This window comes from Solenopsis invicta, chromosome 16, assembly GCF_016802725.1.
Source record: "Solenopsis invicta isolate M01_SB chromosome 16, UNIL_Sinv_3.0, whole genome shotgun sequence".
In the NCBI taxonomy this organism is placed as follows: Eukaryota; Metazoa; Arthropoda; class Insecta; order Hymenoptera; family Formicidae; genus Solenopsis; species Solenopsis invicta.
This window is the reverse complement of record NC_052679.1, coordinates 15,776,968-15,795,384: the sequence shown is the minus strand read 5'-3', so window position 1 is coordinate 15,795,384 and position 18,417 is coordinate 15,776,968. Positions and strand designations below refer to the sequence as shown.

Sequence of the window (18,417 nt, the reverse complement as noted above, 5' to 3'; positions counted from 1 at the left end):
CTAATATAAGCGCGGGAGTCTATACACGTGTCCTTTTCCGTTACCTTAAAATGCAATTGCACTGGAGACACCGGAAGCATTGCTTATGGAAGATTTTGTTATTTGTCTCGACCTTCTCCAAGGGGTAGACCTTCTTCTCGCAGCTCTCGCACACCTCCGTACAGGTCGTCTGGATCTCCTGCACGATTGTTACGTCAAAACTTATCCTTACGAATACTCCGCGAGAACGATCGAGTAACGGGGATTCGTGTTTGCCGAATGTACGACGGATTGTGTAAAGAGAGTTGCTCTAAGAGGAACATATATGTATCTACGTCGCGCGAAAGGAAAAACGAAGAAAGGCCGCGCATCGCTTCTCATGTCTCCACCCTTCCCACTCCTCCCATACGAGACAGATCTGGCACCTGTTTTTTTATTTATCACTTGTGTATTATCGTAATAAATGTTACACGTGAAAGATAAACAGAACAAGATCGTTATACATCGATAGAAATGATACGCTAAAAGACGCAATAAACTAGTATTCTCGCTATCTACGCTATACAAATCAGAAGAATTCGAGAGGCCGTTAACAGGGACTCGCAATTTGACACGCGCTCCATCGGCATCTCGGTCAACGGAGCGGTTCTCTCGTAAATCGAAATCAGCTTAGCGCTTCCCGCTATAAGTCACACTAATCTCTTAAATCTCTTAAATAAAGTCGTAACTTGTGATACGCGCATTTGCAACGGAAGCTATTATTGCACAAACGTAAAAAAGGAAGACGGAGAAATATTCGCTCGAGAATATACATTTTCGATCTTTCCTACCTTTCCTTTTACAGCGCTTATATAGATACACATTTAAAAAATTCGTATAATGCTCTCTTTTAAAAATGGGTCCTCCCATTCCAACTCGAGGAACGTGACGTTTTTACCCTGATACTCTACATGACCGAAGTCGCTCACATTCCTGCGCTTCTCTTCCGGAAGTATAAAAATGTGTTGAGAGTGGCATCGTGTTTCTATGTCGACATGGTTCTCGCATCTAGCATCTAACAGCAAAAATGTCGTTTCTCAAAATTTGCAGCGAAGCGATAACATTTTCTACGTTCTTGCGGCGAGTATAAAAAAAAACAAAAAAAAAGACAATAGACACGATGGAACAAAAATGATAAAGTCGTTTCTCGATAAGAGATACATCTAACACGTAATATAACTAACAAATGTTTGTATTTTTATAAAACAATAACTATGTAGTGTTTCGTATTGCACAGATTCTTTAGATGCAAATACGTAACGCGTTTACGAAGTAATTAGTCGTTCGAATCACAAATGCGAGAACAGGCTCGAACGCGACGACACGAGAACGAAACTGTTGTTGTTGTTTCCGCTTTTCACATGAGTATAAAAATCTACTGTACCACATGTCGCGCTAAGCTGTAAGAAGATTCGAAATTTGTAAAAGCGATCGAAATAGCTACGGTCCTCACCGCTAGTCGGCCTTAGAACACTTAACGACAGTGCCCGATGCTTCCTCTATAGACAATTTCACGGTCAGGCCATTATTTCACACGTTAAATTTGAGAAAGCCTTTCACCTTTCGCCTCTCGTTCGTTACTTTCACGCACTTTTTTTTTCCCTTTCGCACTCTTACTCTCGCTCTCCTTATTCAACAAAAAACTTGGCACTTATGAAAAATTAGAATTCTAAAGTGGTAGAAGAAAATCGTAACGATGCGTAAAGAAAATTCCGAATTCGTTCCAGTTTGCCGCGTTGCTGTATGCGTACAATAGCGACGAACCAAAATAATATTTGCCAACATTTCTATTACGATTTATGAGAGTTTAGATTTTCTATCCTTTTTACATTTACAACAAGTTTAGAATAATTCTGATTTAAGTTTTTGTTTATTAACGTATTATATTAAAGTCTTTTATATAAAAAATCAAAGGCACATTATACTTAATGATTGCATCAGTCACAAAATTTAAATCCGTTCGAATCGAATATAATTAGGGTAGAAAAAAATCATTCAAGATTTTTACTAAAATTTGGCACATTCCATAGTCATTATAGTCGCTCGTAACGACCTTTTGATAAAAAGTTGATATCGAGATATACTTAATTAGTTCACTCGATTACATTAGAAATTTTAATAAATAACAAATAAATAGCATTAAATTGTAAAAAAATTGCGTATCGTTACGAATTTCACTACTTAAAAACGTATCCATCTTGTAGTTCACAGAGATTTTAATATCGTCGTACGCATGTGGGTAGAATGAATGTTTTATTTCTTCTAAAAAAAATTTTCATGGTAACAGATAAAGCCTCGTAACCGACATACGTACGACACGAAGATGGACGTTCATCTTTTTTTATATATAAAGTAAATTAGTAAACAATAAAGTTCTCTCTGTGTTATATGCAAGTCGAGCGTTTCTATGTAACAAATATTTATAAAGCTTCAATAAATATTCTAATCATTTGTGCAATGAGATTTTACAGTTATCTAATTAAATTATTTTTTTTTAATGTAGTTATAAAAAAAATAATGATTGATAGATCAAAAATCTCTATAGCACCGTAATCTGCAAATCAATACGTACTGAATTCTATATATGCTTTTTTTCTCAAGTGACTCAGCATATTATTGCCACGAATGGCTTACTGCCATCTGCCTGGAATTGATCTTTTTTTTTTACACCAATATGTATATGTCTTCCTTTCTAATTGGCAATTGGGCACGAAACGCTCGACGGATCCGACAGTCGCGCGAATTCTCGTAATACAATAATATATTAACACATAACATATGATACAGTCTACGAGCTAAGATTTATTATACGAACATAACGCCGGGTGTGTTAAAAATCATCCCTAAGAAAACGCAAAGTCGTTACAATAGACGATAACCGAATATTTTATTGCCGTTGCTTAATGCACGAGATTAAAAAAAAAAATTGCCTTTCCACCGCGGTCGTCCCAACGGCGCTCTTCATCCTCCTTCTTCTCCTCTTCTTCTTCTTCTTACCCGCTTCGCAATCGAATTAATCCAGGTGAATTTCCTCCATCTCTTTCTTTATTTCTCTCTTTCCTTTACTGCTCCGCGTCACAAAAAGAAGATCACTTGATTTTATTGGTGATTACTTTCTCTTTACGTTTATCACACGACACAAGCGGGCAGGATTTCGGCCAAAATATCACAGGCAGATTTCAAACGAAGGAAAAGAAAAAAAAAATGTAAGAACAATAACGCAAAAAAGAGATTATCACAACAATCATGCTTGATAATAATCAGTAAAGGAATAAAAGTAATTAAAAACGCCGATACTCGCATATATGGAATTTTACTTGGAACGTGTGTTCGTTAAATTTGGATCGACCATTTCAATTTAAATGGCTTTTATTAAGCTGTCGAGTATTTCTAGCCAAACAATTGCAATTTGATATTCTTATTTTACATGTGAACAATAAAAAAATAAATTTGCGTTATATCGACGAATAAATTTAAATGTTGAATTTGCTTTATAATTCGTCAATACTTCGTTCAAGCAGTGAACAAAGAAATACGAATTTCGTTGCAAAAGAACAACAATTCTAAAATTTTGAAAACGTAGTGATAAGTTTTAGTTAGGTAGACATTGTTATTGTTCTCTGAAATGTAGCATATATTCTTACATTTTAACGTGTTTCAATCGCGGATATTTAAAACTAAGCAAATAAATAGCTTAAAAATATCTATCGATGCTATGTATAATATTTGCCAATATCGTGACTTATATGTTATTACATATTAACATTGAAATTACAATATCATTGCAAAATGGAAGCGACAGTACGATAAAAATCCTTTTTGTTTCATAAAAAATTGTAATAATATAGCGAGAGCGAATATGAATTTATATTCGCAGAATCTATAAAATATACGAGACAGAAAATTAGCGCATCAAATTATTATAAGCAATAATAAATTTTTATCGCAGAATATACATATAGATCGCCAATAAAGAGTGCAAAAATAAATTTTTGTTATATAAAAGAAGGACGAGCACACATGAAATAAAATAAAATATAATAAAATCTCGGCCGTGCGTTTTTTTTTCAAGCATTGTTCAAATTGCGTCGAAATATGAAAAGCTGCAATTTATTAGTCCAAATGGAACGCTAATTTAAAAAGTATTAATTACTTTCAAATATCGTGTTTCGTCGTTTGCCATGAAATTTTGGACGCAATATAAGCACTGCTCGATGAATAAAATACATTTAACATATAAAACGGATAAGCACAGGCAAAATAACGTACAATTCAAAATCACACCATGCGCATACTTTTATAATGCCGAATCGTTCATATAAAAAAAAAAAAAAATTTGTCGGGAAAGACGTTTAATCTTTCCAGCCCCTGACCAATACGATTAGAGGCATAAGCCAGTCAGAGAAGTGTATTGTTATATATCGTATAAAAAAGAAAAAAAAACCAAAGATATGTTCTCCAAATTTAAATCAATGAAAATCAGGAGGAGTGGCGAGACGTGACTAACAAATAATTAGATGCAGGAAGAATGGCCGATGATTACACAAACGACAAGTCGCGACATGACGTTGGACCAAGTCGAGGGGACGTGCGCGATTGTACGGGTCGAGAAAACGTACTTACCACAAATCGATTGACTTTGACCTTCGGTGCGCGCGGGGACTCGTTAGCCTGCGAGCCGAGGGACTCGAAACGGGCCCTCAGACTGCTCGCCGACTCTATGCTGGACTGCTCGCCCGTACCCTGGGCCATCTCCATTTCGGCAACGTGGTGATTGCTGACTTTACCGTCGGTCTCCTCCCAGTGCTCGAACTTGGCACGTAGGGTCTTGGCGCGCGCCGCGTTCTGCGCCTGTTTCAAGAACTCGTCCTCCACCTAGCCCGATAACAGACGAAAAAAGGACTTTGTGGATTATAGGGTGGAGCCATGCCGATCGGGAGTAAAGAGCTGCTTTCCCGAAATTTTGTACGCGGGACAACGACCTGCTCCGAAAGTTTGTGCTGACTTTTTAGAACCGCCTAATAACACCTTTAGGCCGTCCTGCTCCGGCACCACTTACGGAACTTTGGAATTTAATTTATTTAGTAATTGAAGCGCAGAAAATTATACGCATCCGAGGCGTGAAGAAAACTCTCCTTTTTTTTTAAAGAAAAAAGAACAAAAAGAAGACTCGAGAGATTTCATAAATCAAATCAATTACTCAATATTTTTTATACTTATTTCAATGCCACGCTTAAAGCAATAGGAAACAATATTCTACGCGAATAAAGAGCTATCGAAAGATCCTTATTATCGAATTGTTATACTATAATTTAATAAATTTAGTTCTTTTTTACATCTTTCAAATTTCGGCTAACAAAAAATTGTACGTGTCACAAACCTTGTCAGAGGAACGGATGTAATTAGGATCTCTCTCCTCGGCGCTTTCGTCACCGTCGCTTTCCTCGCCCTCTTCGTCCTCGCCGTCCTCTGCGTCTGAGGCCGACGCTTTGGCGAACTTATCCTCGGGGGGCGGTGTGAAGCATTTCAAGGGCTTCGGGCCCTCCGGCAATTCTTCCTTGCACGCTTTCTCCTCCATCTGCCGGAAGATGGACAGCATCTTCCTCGCCGTGTCCGTGTGCACCACCTCGTCCACCCTATCGTCGGCTCTGACCACATCTGGATCGCGGTAAATCTCGCGATCCGGTGAATCCATCTGCGAAAGAAAATATGTGTTAAATTGTAATCAAATATGACTTGATAAAATCACAATTTGATTAGTTCGTTCCTATTATCATATAAAGCAATTTTAGCTCTTTGCGTTTCGGAAGAATGTAATTCAGAAGGTTTCATAGCACATTTTACCGTACAGTCATTATTAATTCTATATAAGATAACGTTGAGCAACATTATGCCTCGTGATAAAGTTTATTTTTTCAAATGTATTCGATTTCTTGATAAAAGAATGTATTTTTAACTGACGATTCTTCAACAAATTTTTTATGCAAACCATATTATTTTTTAAGAAAATACTTTCTTTTTTAAGAAATATGTGTTAAAAATAATATTATTTTAAAATTATGAATTATATTTTTTTTAATTTATAATTAATAAATTCAAAGACACAAATAATCTTTTTGTTAAAGCAAAAATGTAAATTATACAGAAATATTATATGATGGATTAATTTTGCTATTATTCATTAATTTATGCATTTAGTTTTTTTATATTAATTATGTTTAATTTCATGAATCCGTTTTATTTTTTTTTCAAAATATTTTTTTTTGTAAATCGCCAATATTAAAAGATTATTGCAGGTTCAACATGTCTTTGATATACATCAACGCGTTTATTTATTCGCATTACTGTTGCTCAAAAATTGGTAGAGAGAGATTACGTGATAAGGCGGCAAAAACGATAATCGCGAACACATTCCGTATGTTTATCGCACGATAATTTTAAACCGAATGTTTGAGCTATGATGCACCGTTGGGGGATCCAGGTAAGCTGGAGATCGACGGTAGAAATGTTTTTTTTGTTTTTCTTTACGAACTGTATCCGGCATGAGTCAACTCAGGCCTTAAGCGTGGATGATACGATTTCAAGTAAAAAATTTTTTTTACAGTCTTTCTTTTTTAACCGAGAATATGTTGTAGTGACAAACATAAATATGATAGAAATATATATTTCATATAAAATTTCTAGGAATTCAACTATTAGTGAAAAAAATATATTCACAAATAAAAAAGTCAGCAGTGCTCGAATAACAATCTTGGAAAAAATTAACGTCTTCTGGAAAAAAAAATAAAAAAAAATGGAAAAAGAAAATGTCATGCAACATGCATAAATAAACAGGCATTCGCATGCTTTGAGATTTGAACTAAAATATTACAATATTAACATGGATCCCTATCAAACAAAAATGAGGCCTTTCTTCTCGAGACACGAGGGTCTTGGCTCTTCTCGAGGCTCCGATTGGCCTATACGCATTTATACCTGAACCCAAGTGGGTCAGGTAAGTCGAAAACCTGATTGCTGATCACGTGGAGCGATCGAAGGTTGTTTGAGTCTTGCGACATATTTTAGGACCACCCTTGCGCCAGTTTAGGTGCGAGACCGGGGATTACCGACAAGTCGGATTTGGTTGGACAAAAGGGTTGCGGGACGCTTCAAGGTTGACATTTAATGGCCACAAATTGACAGGTTGAGGTTCAAGAGCAGTACGCGCACTCTGCAGTGACCAATTGCCATCATTGCCATGATCTGTTCATTCGCTTCTCGCTTATGTCGACGAATTTGCGCTGTAGCCAAAGCATGAGTTGTTCAGCTTGACGAGCAACGAAATATTCGAGACATAAGCACATTACAATTGGAAGGAAGTAATTAAAGTAGAGAATTATGTAAATTACATAATTCCACTGGCAAATGAGTGCTCTAATTCGAATAACGACTAATGAAGATGTATTTATATATTTCGATCATTCTTCGCATCATTGATCGTTTTTAATTATCTTGCATTTGAAAGACGGAAAAAAAGATAACTGTAAATTATTGAATGATAAGTGGACACATTAAATTTGAATTAATCCAACGGGGATAACCAGTCGTGAAAGCGACTGGAAATGGAAAACCGATAATTCATGGGCGATGTTTCTATTGGATTATACGAAAGTCCTGCGTTCATCGCTTGTCTGAAATCGAGGAAGTTTTCGTCACAGTACACAAGCAAGTTATGTCACTATCTGTTTCCCAAATCAAAACTATAAATGCAAATATTACACAGAAATTATACGAAAGCAGAGAATAAGTGAAACCAAAATCAGCAACGGAGGCGTAAATCCTTCCCGGAAGGGGGAAGGGGGGGCATTCAAATCCTGTCGAAAATTTTATTCATTTTTTTCGTGGCAAAACACAGTCCAAGTTTAATTATTAAGAAAAAAAGAAAGATTATGATTTTTGCAAAGTTTTTTTCAAACATTTTTTCCATTCAACGTCAGGAATGGGAAAATAGTCCAAGCTTTAAAATATCAATATCCACAAAAGGAATTAACGCAAAAAAATGCTGGTTTTTATATAAAAATACAATTAATACTTTCCCTCCCCCTTCCTCCGAACAAAATCTAAATATCCAGAATGATATCAGTAATATGACCGCAGTCATGAGAGTATTTTTGTTATCGCTTTATGTTCTCTAAAATGACCGATTTTTCTATTCGCGATACGCTCTAGAAGTCTCTAAATTGACTAATTGTAAGACGAAGCATACAGTTTTTCGGTTACAACGAGAAGGAAAAAAAAACCGCGTGGCAACATCTTGGTATCGCGACTCTCGGTCAGATTTCGCGTTGCGGTAATGGAGTCGAGAGGATCTACGGGAGAGTACTTCCAGCGGAATTCCATAAAATCACCAGTCCAGAAAGGATATTTGATCACACGGTATCCCTCTGCCGGTACGTCAAGCGGCAAGTCAAGCCGCGGCGAGATTGCGCCCCCCGAGCGACGACGTCCGTTCCTCCATCGTCGACGGAAACGCTCTGAGGGTCGCACGACGAGGAGATCTCGATTGCACGCGCGTCGGTAGGGCAATTACGAGCAATTAACAATTCGATGAGAATACATTGCGGTTGCACATATTAATCGTTCGCTCTAAATATGTCTGAGATAATTGAAACTTTCATATGAAAGTCTCATATGAAATTTTCCACTGTGTCTGCGAGCGCGCATCTGGATTTATCGTTTAATATAGCGATTACGATCTGATTAACGAACGTGCAAATGGTATTTTGGAAAATCTACGATTTAATATGCGAATGATATGTAAATCGAGTGCGCATGGAATTAATTATGAGGACTTAATTACGTATTTTAAGTTTTTCGTTATTTCTTAATTGGCATCATCTTCCATAATTCGCGACGAATTAAAACAATGATTTTTCACTGTTTTATTCAAGAAATTTCGGATTTCGCGCACGGAAAGAAGTATTAACAAATTTAGCTGATATAGATCTAAAAATAATTTCATTAGACTATTGAAATAATTAAGTAGGATATTCCAGCTGATGACTAGAATGGTAAAACTTTTCGCAATATTGCTTATCAACCTTGAATATCCATCATGGATTATATTGATAGTCTAACAAAATTATTTTCAGTTAAATTTTTAATAATAGAGCAAAACCGTCCTTTTCGCGCAGTAATACTTCGAAGTAAGTGAAACTTCCACGTACGAGAAGTGTGTAATTTTTATGAAAGGTAGAAGACAAAAATCGGATCGCGATCGCGCAGAGCACGCACGCTTGACCGCCACGTCGATCGCTCTTCAATTAATTACCGGAAAGTCCCGCCGGTGTCGAGCTTACAATTAAACGCGTCACTCACAAGCACCAACAAAAATGTTCAATCAACGGAAGTGCCGAGTACATCAAGTACCGATTTCACAAGGTATTTCAAAGAGGAGCATGCAAATGGATCGCCTTTGTGGATCATTAACCGTACACCGTGGCGGTCATTATCCAGGAGTTAACGATCCATCGGTCTGCCAATCGGACAGCTTTCCGCGCTTTCGCTCTTTCGGAAGAAACGTCGGGAGAACTAACGCAACGAGAGCACACGATGTTCCCGATCGCGATTACGGGGACGTCCGTCGGGCCGATAAAAATTACCTTTTCGTGTGATTATTAAAGCCTCCTCGGCGAACGGAACGAGACTGAGCGTCGTCGCGTTCGAACTGCACGAGTCCGGTCCGGCACTTCGGCGCGCTTCTCGAGGGAGGCCCTCCTTCTCTCCGGTTCGTGAGAAGTTCGTATATGAACGGCGGCGCGACAGCCGGTTGCTATGCCGTTCGCAGGAGGATAGGGGACCGGCGGCGGTGTGTGTCCTCCTCCCCTCGGAGTGTGTGTGAGAGTTATACTCTTATACTGGCGAGGGGCCCCGTCGCGCCTTCCCTCGGTTAAGGTTCTCGGGCCCGCCGCCGCGCCGGCCGCCAGTGTGTCCGCTCGTGCAGCGTGCTACCCGCTTGCTCTTCACGAATGGAAGGATGTAGGAATACTAACGGTAAAAGTATGGCTGCTGCTGCGCTGACCACTTCGGGAGGGGGGTTCAAGGACAACCCGGTTTGTTGGAATCGACTCGCTCGTGTCGTGCGTTCCGCGCGCGGCGCATCGCCGCCGGTCTCCTCTGAGAGAGATGCGCGAGGCCCTCATTTATAAGACGCCGGGGCTATCGTTATCGAGCTTTGATAATTATCGATAAAAATCCGTCGCTGTCTCGCGCCGGGAATGCACCCGATGAGAGGAAGCGCGAGAGGGTTGCCGTTTCTGCGAGATAAGAAACGCGCGCGCGCATGTTTCATTCCCTCAGCTACCGATATTTCATTCCGAAAATATACATGTAATAACGGAAATTAACATTGTATGTGCCGGAATATCTTCTTTTTTTGAAAAATATCGAGAATGATATTTATTAAAAAGAAAAATTCTTAAGAGTTTATTATTTTTTTATCAGTAGGAAGATTCCTTTTATTTATAAGAAAATATGGAAGAAATTGCAACGAGAGAGTTGACTAAGGCTATTGTCTGATCTTAGACAATCTGGATTCTCATGAGATTTAAAAGAAATAGTTTGAGTTTACTTTTAATTACGTAGCTATAAAACATATGTATATAATTAATCTTAACTTTAATGATTATAATTTTTGCTCTTTCCCAAAAATTTGAAGTCGACATGGCGTTAGATAAAATTTTGAGCAGTTATGTTAAGCAATAAAATGTTATTTAACGCAAGGAGTCATGAAATCGGGAAAAGTAACCATTAGTATCAAACAAAATAAAAGAAAATAAAACGTACATAAAAATGCAAATGATTAATTAATGGCGTGATGCAATTTGATACGAATAAACGCGCATTGAGTGCAAACATTTCTCCTATCTTAATTGAAAATGAGATCACTTTTGTGTTCGTGATTCCCGGGAAACCAATATCTCTCGTACCGCGAATTTATCTCTTCTATTTAACAAGAATATAAATCATGCTCTGAAGTATCTTTACATCGCTTCGTTATCAATAATCCATAAGTTTTTAAGATTAAATTGATAATATCATTGAGAAATACTGTGTTTGGAATACAATATTAATATACAACTGTACGAAAGACAATGATATTTTAAGCCATTAAAAGGCATTATCTCCAGCAATATACCGTAACAATTATAAATATGTCTAATTTTATTAGTCTGATATGATTAAATGGACAATATAATTTAAGTGATAAAAATGGAATTACATTTTTTATCGCATTTTAAATCGAGATGTTTAATTATTTGTTTTCAGTATATTTTTTGCTCGATAAGTATTCTTCAGACGATAAAATTCTCGAGCGAAATCGCACTAAACAGTACAGTAAATTTTAATTAGTCAACACGCACAAGACTGTTAGAGAAAATTGGCACAGGGATGTGAGTCATTCAACGACACCAAAGTCGACGGGTCGAACCTTGACTTGACCGTCGCGAGGCGGCGTAATGCGAAACTGCTTCCGCTTTTTCTCCGGTTCCTTATAGGTCTCGAAGAATTTGAACTTGTTTGAAATTTCCGACGTTTCTACTTGGACCTCCTCAGTCGTGTCTGAGCTGCGCACCACATCGTCTGAGACTTGACGGCCCATGAACGCCTTTCTCGCAAATGTTTCGGAAATTATCGTTACCAGACGCGTTACTAACATTGTACGTGCATCTCGCGATAAACCTCATTTATTTGATGCATTTGCATCAAATAAAATATTTTCCTGCATTGATTTGAATATCACACTGACAATGAGCAATATTGTGTAGTAAATAATACAATATGATAGATAATAATGTTCTTCAAAGTCTTGCAATAGAAATTACATGAAATAAATTTACATAAAAATGTTGTAACAAATATTTGATAAGAAAGGCATCTTTTAATAACTTTGAAATTAATTTTCATAAAAAAATATTTTCCAAAGTGTTGCAATAAAAATTACATTAAATAAATTGGTTTTTTTTAAAAGTATTTAAAAATACTTTTTTTAATAATTTTGAAATTAATTTTGCAAATCATGCAATTAAATAATAAAAGATAGAAAGTCACAATTTTTGCGGACGAATTCATGTCTCAACGATTTCAAAGACAAACCATAAGCTCGGTTTAATCAAGTACACGGTATGCTTGAAAAGCTCCTGGAATTTTTTCTGAAAAGACAAATAAAATTACGTATCGATCTATGGCCGAAATAATTAGTATGAAGTGTCTCACATATTTAAGTTTTATTAATATCGAATTAATTAGCGAGCTCTTGCTTCATTTTGCGAGGTTTTATAAGCGGTCACAGCTTCGCTTTGAAAAAGAAGGCGTGCGTCAAAAAAGAATTCTTAATAACAATTGCAACTGATAACAAAATATAACGTTTTACAAGTAAAGAACTTGCTAAGAAACAAGTAAAAACTTGCTTATTACTAATTCGATATTAATGAAGTTTGAATATGCTAGACACGAGGTTTCATATTAACTTTTTCGACTATCGGCCGATGCATTGCTTCAATTGTCTTTCCAGGAAAGTAATCAGTCCAGGAACTTGGTCAGGCACACTGTGCATGCATAATATATACGTATGATATAATATATAAAAGTGACTTACGTCTCGCGCACGTCGTGGGATATCGGTTGGCGTTTTTGGCGGATGGACTGGCGTCACTGGACGTGCTGTTTTCGCTGCAGTGGCGTCCAGTTCCAAAAAGAGCGACCGCGACTTCCTGCTGATACCTGCGTGGCGCGTGACCAACATGGATTATCATAAATATCATAAATCACTCGTAACTTTAAGTTGTCAATTAGCACAAGGTAATACTTTCACCCTGCGCAATTCGACAACTCATAACGGTCTATTTATGGTCGGAATAAAAATAATTTCACATACAAAGCCGCTGAATAATAATATGACCTCTTAACACAGTCTTCTATTCTGTAGAGAGTTTTTGCACGGAACATCTCGTATGTTATAAGGAATACTAGGTTGCTTTCTTTCGAGTTTTTCTCGAAAGATTTCGCGTAGACACTAGTATCTACATAAAGTCTTTGAAAATCTTCCCTCGGTTATATAAAAATCATTAAGCGCTTTCATTCATTGGCAACTACTTGTAGCGTCACGTAATTCCTTTCCATTCCTACGCTCCATTGCTCGCAATCGTAGCGCGGAAAGTAGTTCGATTATACATTTCGTCAGTCTGTGTTTCGAGTTACGCATCTCGGCGGTAATGTCTTTTTGCAATTCCCTAATAGTCTTCGCAAGTCACTTAATTGCTGAAAGTCCATTTCGCTTTACCTGCCGCGATCACCTCCTCGTCGGCTTTCTCCGGTTTCGGTTTACTGTCGGTTTCGTCGTCCGAGGCCGCGATTGGCTCACCCCGTTCGAATCTCTCTTTGAGCGAACGAGCGTGGGTAGTCGAGTGTTGGATCTCCTCCGCCGCGTTTATCTTCGTAACGCGGTCGTTTCCGGCTACCGCCTGTTGGTACATCTCCTTCATTTTACCCTGTTTACCCTGTAAACCGCGAAAAGAGAGAAATTAATGGCGCATTAGCAAAACGCGACGTAAGGGAAAAATTCTCTATCGCACTTAAGGAGCAAGTTTCTCTGAGGAAGAAGAAAAAAAAACTTGCCAATAAACGTTACGAGAGACACGTGTGCAGCTGTTCTCTGACAATTCAATTTACACTTTTACGATATTACACGGCCAAGAATAGTAAAAAAAGACACGAGCATCTGCGTTATTATTACAACCGTTATAACGTAACCGCATAACTTTTTTCCTCGTACCGTCTGCCGTAAAGTAACAACTTGCAAGCTCACTATCTTATTCCAATGTTTTTCCCTGTAGTTTCACAAATTACCAAGAACAGTCGCGAGCGGATTCCTGCGATTTCTTCCTTCCTAGCTTCACGCTGGACCTCGCGCCTTCCCTGTTGGCTGGTGGTCTCCCAACGATTCTTGATGTCGTCCATCTTCGAAAAACTGATCGGTCGTTCGCGCGTGGTGCGTTTTGACTTTACGATTTCGGTTTCCACTTCTAAAATGCCGGAAAAGAAATAGACACAGTCACAACGTGATTTAACACACGAAAGAAATTTTTATTAGCGAGAAATAAAAAAAAATTTTGTATTTAACAAATTTAATCTGTAGGTTCTTACTGCGTATCTTCCTTTTTTTTTAATATTGACAGAACTGTTGAGACTTTACCTTCGGTTTCTTCCGTTTCCTCTTCGTCCTCACTTTCGCTGGACTCCTCGTAGGGTATGCCATTGAGAGATTCGTCCGCCACGCCAATATCCATGCCTTTCGCCTGAAATCTGGATAAGAAAACATGCGCAGTAGCACAGTTGCAGACACTCCGCACAGACGGACTAGCGGTCGCGGCATTACGCTTGTTGTAACATATTTACTCCTTGTTTTCTCGAGTTTCAAGTTACGAGAAGGAAACTGCTGACTGTTGAATACCGCGAAAACCTCTCTCGTGCCGATTATACGTTAAACCGCAGACGAAGCAGACTAATAAAATTACCAACAATCTATATTTAAATTAACAATCGTATGATAAAAATTCGACCGTAACCATAACATAAATCTTGAAATTTCTTAACGTGTTTTTTGATAAATACCAATTTTAAAAAATCATAAAATTGTAATTCAAAACATAATACAAATTGTAACAAGTGATAAATAATAATTTTGTGAATATACCATTAACAACGGTATTATAGTTATTATTTTTATTTTATTGTTTTTTCTCCATATATATATTTTAATCAAAATATATATGAAGCGCGCACTTGAATTTGTTTAATCCTTTATGTAAAATAAACTCAATGGTAATTGGATGCTTCATCGTTGACGAGAAACGCTAGTCCGGTGAAATTACCGGCTCATTATATCTTCTGCAGAAGTAAATCTATGTCGTGGTATATCATGTTTTAGAATTATCATCACTCGCGAGAAGAGCTGCATATCAGCGAAGAAATTAATTTTACCACCTAATGTCTACATATAAAAAAATGTAGTCTGCAAAATCTTTTAAGTTTTACATATAATATAAACATACAGATTTTTCTAATAGTTTGCACTGTGTGAAAAATACACCTCAAAGTTATTTTACTGATTACTCACTTGGCCAGTTTGCTGAGGATGCTGGGCGATCTCTTGACGGCGATCTGTGACGGTGATCGTTCAATCTCATTGGCACCCTCCGTGCTGGCTTTCTCGAAGACCTGGAAGCGCGACTTGACGTTCAAACTTGAGAGTTCCTCGAGTCCCAGATCGGGTTTGTCGGAAGCTGAAATTCAGAAGGAGATCTTCTTACTCCTCTCTCTTCAGCGATATACCCGTCACTGTTCAAACATTTCAACACCATTTCTCTTTCTCTTCGACGGTAAACTTGTTAGACCACTCAGGAACGACGATTCGCGGAAAAAGTGAGGTTGCACACATGACACAAAAATTCTGAAAAGCGTCAAAGATAACGAAGAAAGTTTCGCTAAAAGGACTTATTTCGGAGAGAGAAAGAGAGAGAGTCGAACCAATCGGCCCGACATGATAACGTTACACAGATCAAGCACGAGCTACAGCGTTCGGTTTTATTGTTCACGTTACGGCCCTTACTTCATACATTCTTTTCATGGAGAGAAACATCGCGCCGCATACCATTGTGACGAGATACCGTCCGGTTATTCTCTTCACTGGTATCTTGTTCTTGAGAACTCGATATATCGTATAATATAATCTTATGAGATGTAATGAAAAGCTAATAAGATACCTGAATCGAATACAGTCAAGCACTAAATATGGTCCACTTTTGAATTTATCTCTATGCGCTTTATGCTTAGAATACATTCTTAAAAGATGTGTCATAGGAAGTAGGTAAGAAAAGGAATTAGTGTTGATAGTCTGTTTAGTGCAACAAAAACTTTATGACAAAGTGAGTATAAACTGTTTTTATAAAAAAATTCACTGCAAAAAATTTATTAAATATGCAATATTTTATGGTATATTATAACACATAATGTATGCTATATATTATTCAACTTCTTAATTATAAAAAATAACATATTTATTATATCTTTATTTTGTAAATTATTGAAATAAAAATTTTATTCTTAATTTATTTCAATATACACAGAAGGAGCTTTAAAAAAATGAAATTAATTAAGTAGACTTTATTCGACTCAAGTACCCTACAACATAATACAAAAGACATCTCTCATAAATGAAAAATTTATAGCAGTAGTCATTTCTTCAATTCACCAGACTACTATACATTTGATTCTCATAAATTTAGCGATAAATCTTTGAAGACTCTTATCAATTAAAATAAAATAAGGAAGACACGTATGCAGGCACGTACAATGTGTTAAGATATACTGAAGATAACTTTGTACATAAGTTTAATATGGAATGTTAAAAGTATCATCCCAGGCAGTGCAAAATATCTACAAGAAGCATTATAAAATAATTAAATATGTATACATAAATAATTTGTACATATTCTTATGTCGGGCAAATGTATCAAAAAGATATATGCAATATATGTTTACGAAAAATATTTTTGAAATATATTTTATATAGTGTAATAATGATTTTTGTATTATTCTAAAATTCTTAATAAAAATGTTTATAAAATTTTTACTACATATTTTTAAAAATAAATTATCCACATATTTACGAACATTTACGATGTTTTGTGCTGCCTGGGATCATTAGCCGAATAGCATCGGCCATAATTTTTTTCATGCAGACGGAAGAGTTAATTTGAATATCGAGAGGGATTATGTGCAAGTTACGCCGTAATTCCGCAAAGTGCATCGGTAACTCGTGTCGTCCTATAAATCCCGCGAAAAACATGCCGACTAATGAAACGCCCGGCGCCAATAATGATTCATGTCCCGTTTTATTAATCGGCATGGCCGCGCGATGCGGGACACGTTACGCGATTTGACGCACAGATAAATTTTCGATTCAGCAGCCAATCAACGGTTAAAAAGCCACTCGACAAAACGGAGCACACTGAGCGTTAGGAGGCAATCGCCAGATCGCGTTCCGCACGCCACTCACACACGTCGAACGTGGTTGTTGCTGTTGTCGTTACCTCTGACCACATCGGGCGGCAGCTCTTTCGGCTCGTTCTCCCGTATGATCAGCTCCGGCTTTCGAGGTCGCACTGCGGAGTTCACAAGACAACTCTTTGTCGCATTAACGATACCTCTCATTCTCTCTAAGCGCGGACGCTTGCGTGTAATTATACGGAGGAAGAGAAGAGAGAAGAACACTGTAATTCTAGCCCCCGTGCTAAGGGGCTTAACAAACTGGGTCTCAGACGACCCACCGACGCACTCGGAGGCCCCCCTAAGTTATGCCGGCACATTATGGCAGCATTACATTGTATACCTGGATTCCTTATGCTATTGTCTTTATTACATAGAGAACCGAGCCATATTTCTTACCATTATCTCTACATCAAGGATGCACTCTTACTTCTAATTGTCCATAGTTCTACGCATTCATCCTCTGACATATATATATCGCGCTCTTAAAATAAAACGAGGGCCACACGAATATGTATAATAATTTTGACCTGCGACGATCAACGCTGGAATTAATCAAGCGCGCACACAGAAAAGTATCAGTTCTATCAAGAAAAGCGATTACTTGATTTCTTTTTCTTTTAGCAAGTAACCTTTATCTTTAACAAAGAATATTTTCTTGATAACTGCCTTAAAATATACTCGTCATACATTTAAAGAAGATTCATCAGAATTCATAAAAATATTATTTATACCCTTTCGAAGAATATTATAAAACTGTATCGAAGCAATGTGAAAATAATAATCCAAATTTTGTCTTAGCTTAATATTCTTGATTAAAGTATTAAATTATTAAATTAGGATTTAAAATAAATTTTGAATAGGTTTGACGTCTATGATGAATTTATGATAAATTTGAGGATATACATGTATAAATATATAGGATTATAAAATGTTTAAAATAAGTAATATTTACTTCGTTCAAGTAATTTATAGTACAATATGTATTTTTCTGTGTGTACACAAAAATTTATTTTAAATAAATATTACTCGTTTCAAGTAAATATGAATGAGTACATTTTAAAATGATTTTCAAGAGAATATTCTTTACAAGGTTAATCGTTTCTTAAAAGAAGGAAATTAAAAGTAATCGCTTTTCTCAGCACGAGCATGACATTTTTCTGCGCACGTCGTTAATCATAAAACGTGAAAGAAATTTACGACCGACGATGCCGAGAAAGCGAACTTTATCTCCTCCAATTTTCCCGTTTACTCCCGTCGAAGCGTATCTTCAGGCCTATATGTCTTTACATTCCTTTAATAATCTCTGAT

At 37.1% G+C, this 18,417-nt stretch overlaps 1 protein-coding gene across 16 annotated transcripts in view; it reads right to left on the bottom strand.

Moving 5' to 3' along the window:
- LOC105199320 overlaps positions 1–18,417 on the bottom strand; it is a 75,027-nt gene that overhangs the window by 1,153 nt on the left and 55,457 nt on the right. For 13 of the 16 annotated variants that reach the window (XM_011166352.3, XM_011166355.3, XM_039459180.1 and 10 more), the window contains 10 exons: positions 17,151–17,222; positions 15,176–15,341; positions 14,252–14,361; positions 13,906–14,081; positions 13,340–13,556; positions 12,656–12,780; positions 11,489–11,665; positions 5,399–5,713; positions 4,642–4,893; positions 45–178 (listed from right to left, as the gene is read on the bottom strand). In XM_011166352.3, the coding sequence (XP_011164654.2) occupies positions 45–178; positions 4,642–4,893; positions 5,399–5,713; positions 11,489–11,665; positions 12,656–12,780; positions 13,340–13,556; positions 13,906–14,081; positions 14,252–14,361; positions 15,176–15,341; positions 17,151–17,222 (1,744 nt within the window). Of the gene's footprint in view, positions 1–44; positions 179–396; positions 3,084–4,641; positions 4,894–5,398; positions 5,714–11,488; positions 11,666–12,655; positions 12,781–13,339; positions 13,557–13,905; positions 14,082–14,251; positions 14,362–15,175; positions 15,342–17,150; positions 17,223–18,417 lie in introns of those variants that run through there. The other 3 variants (XM_026136181.2, XM_026136176.2, XM_026136173.2) reach the window with 3 other exon arrangements.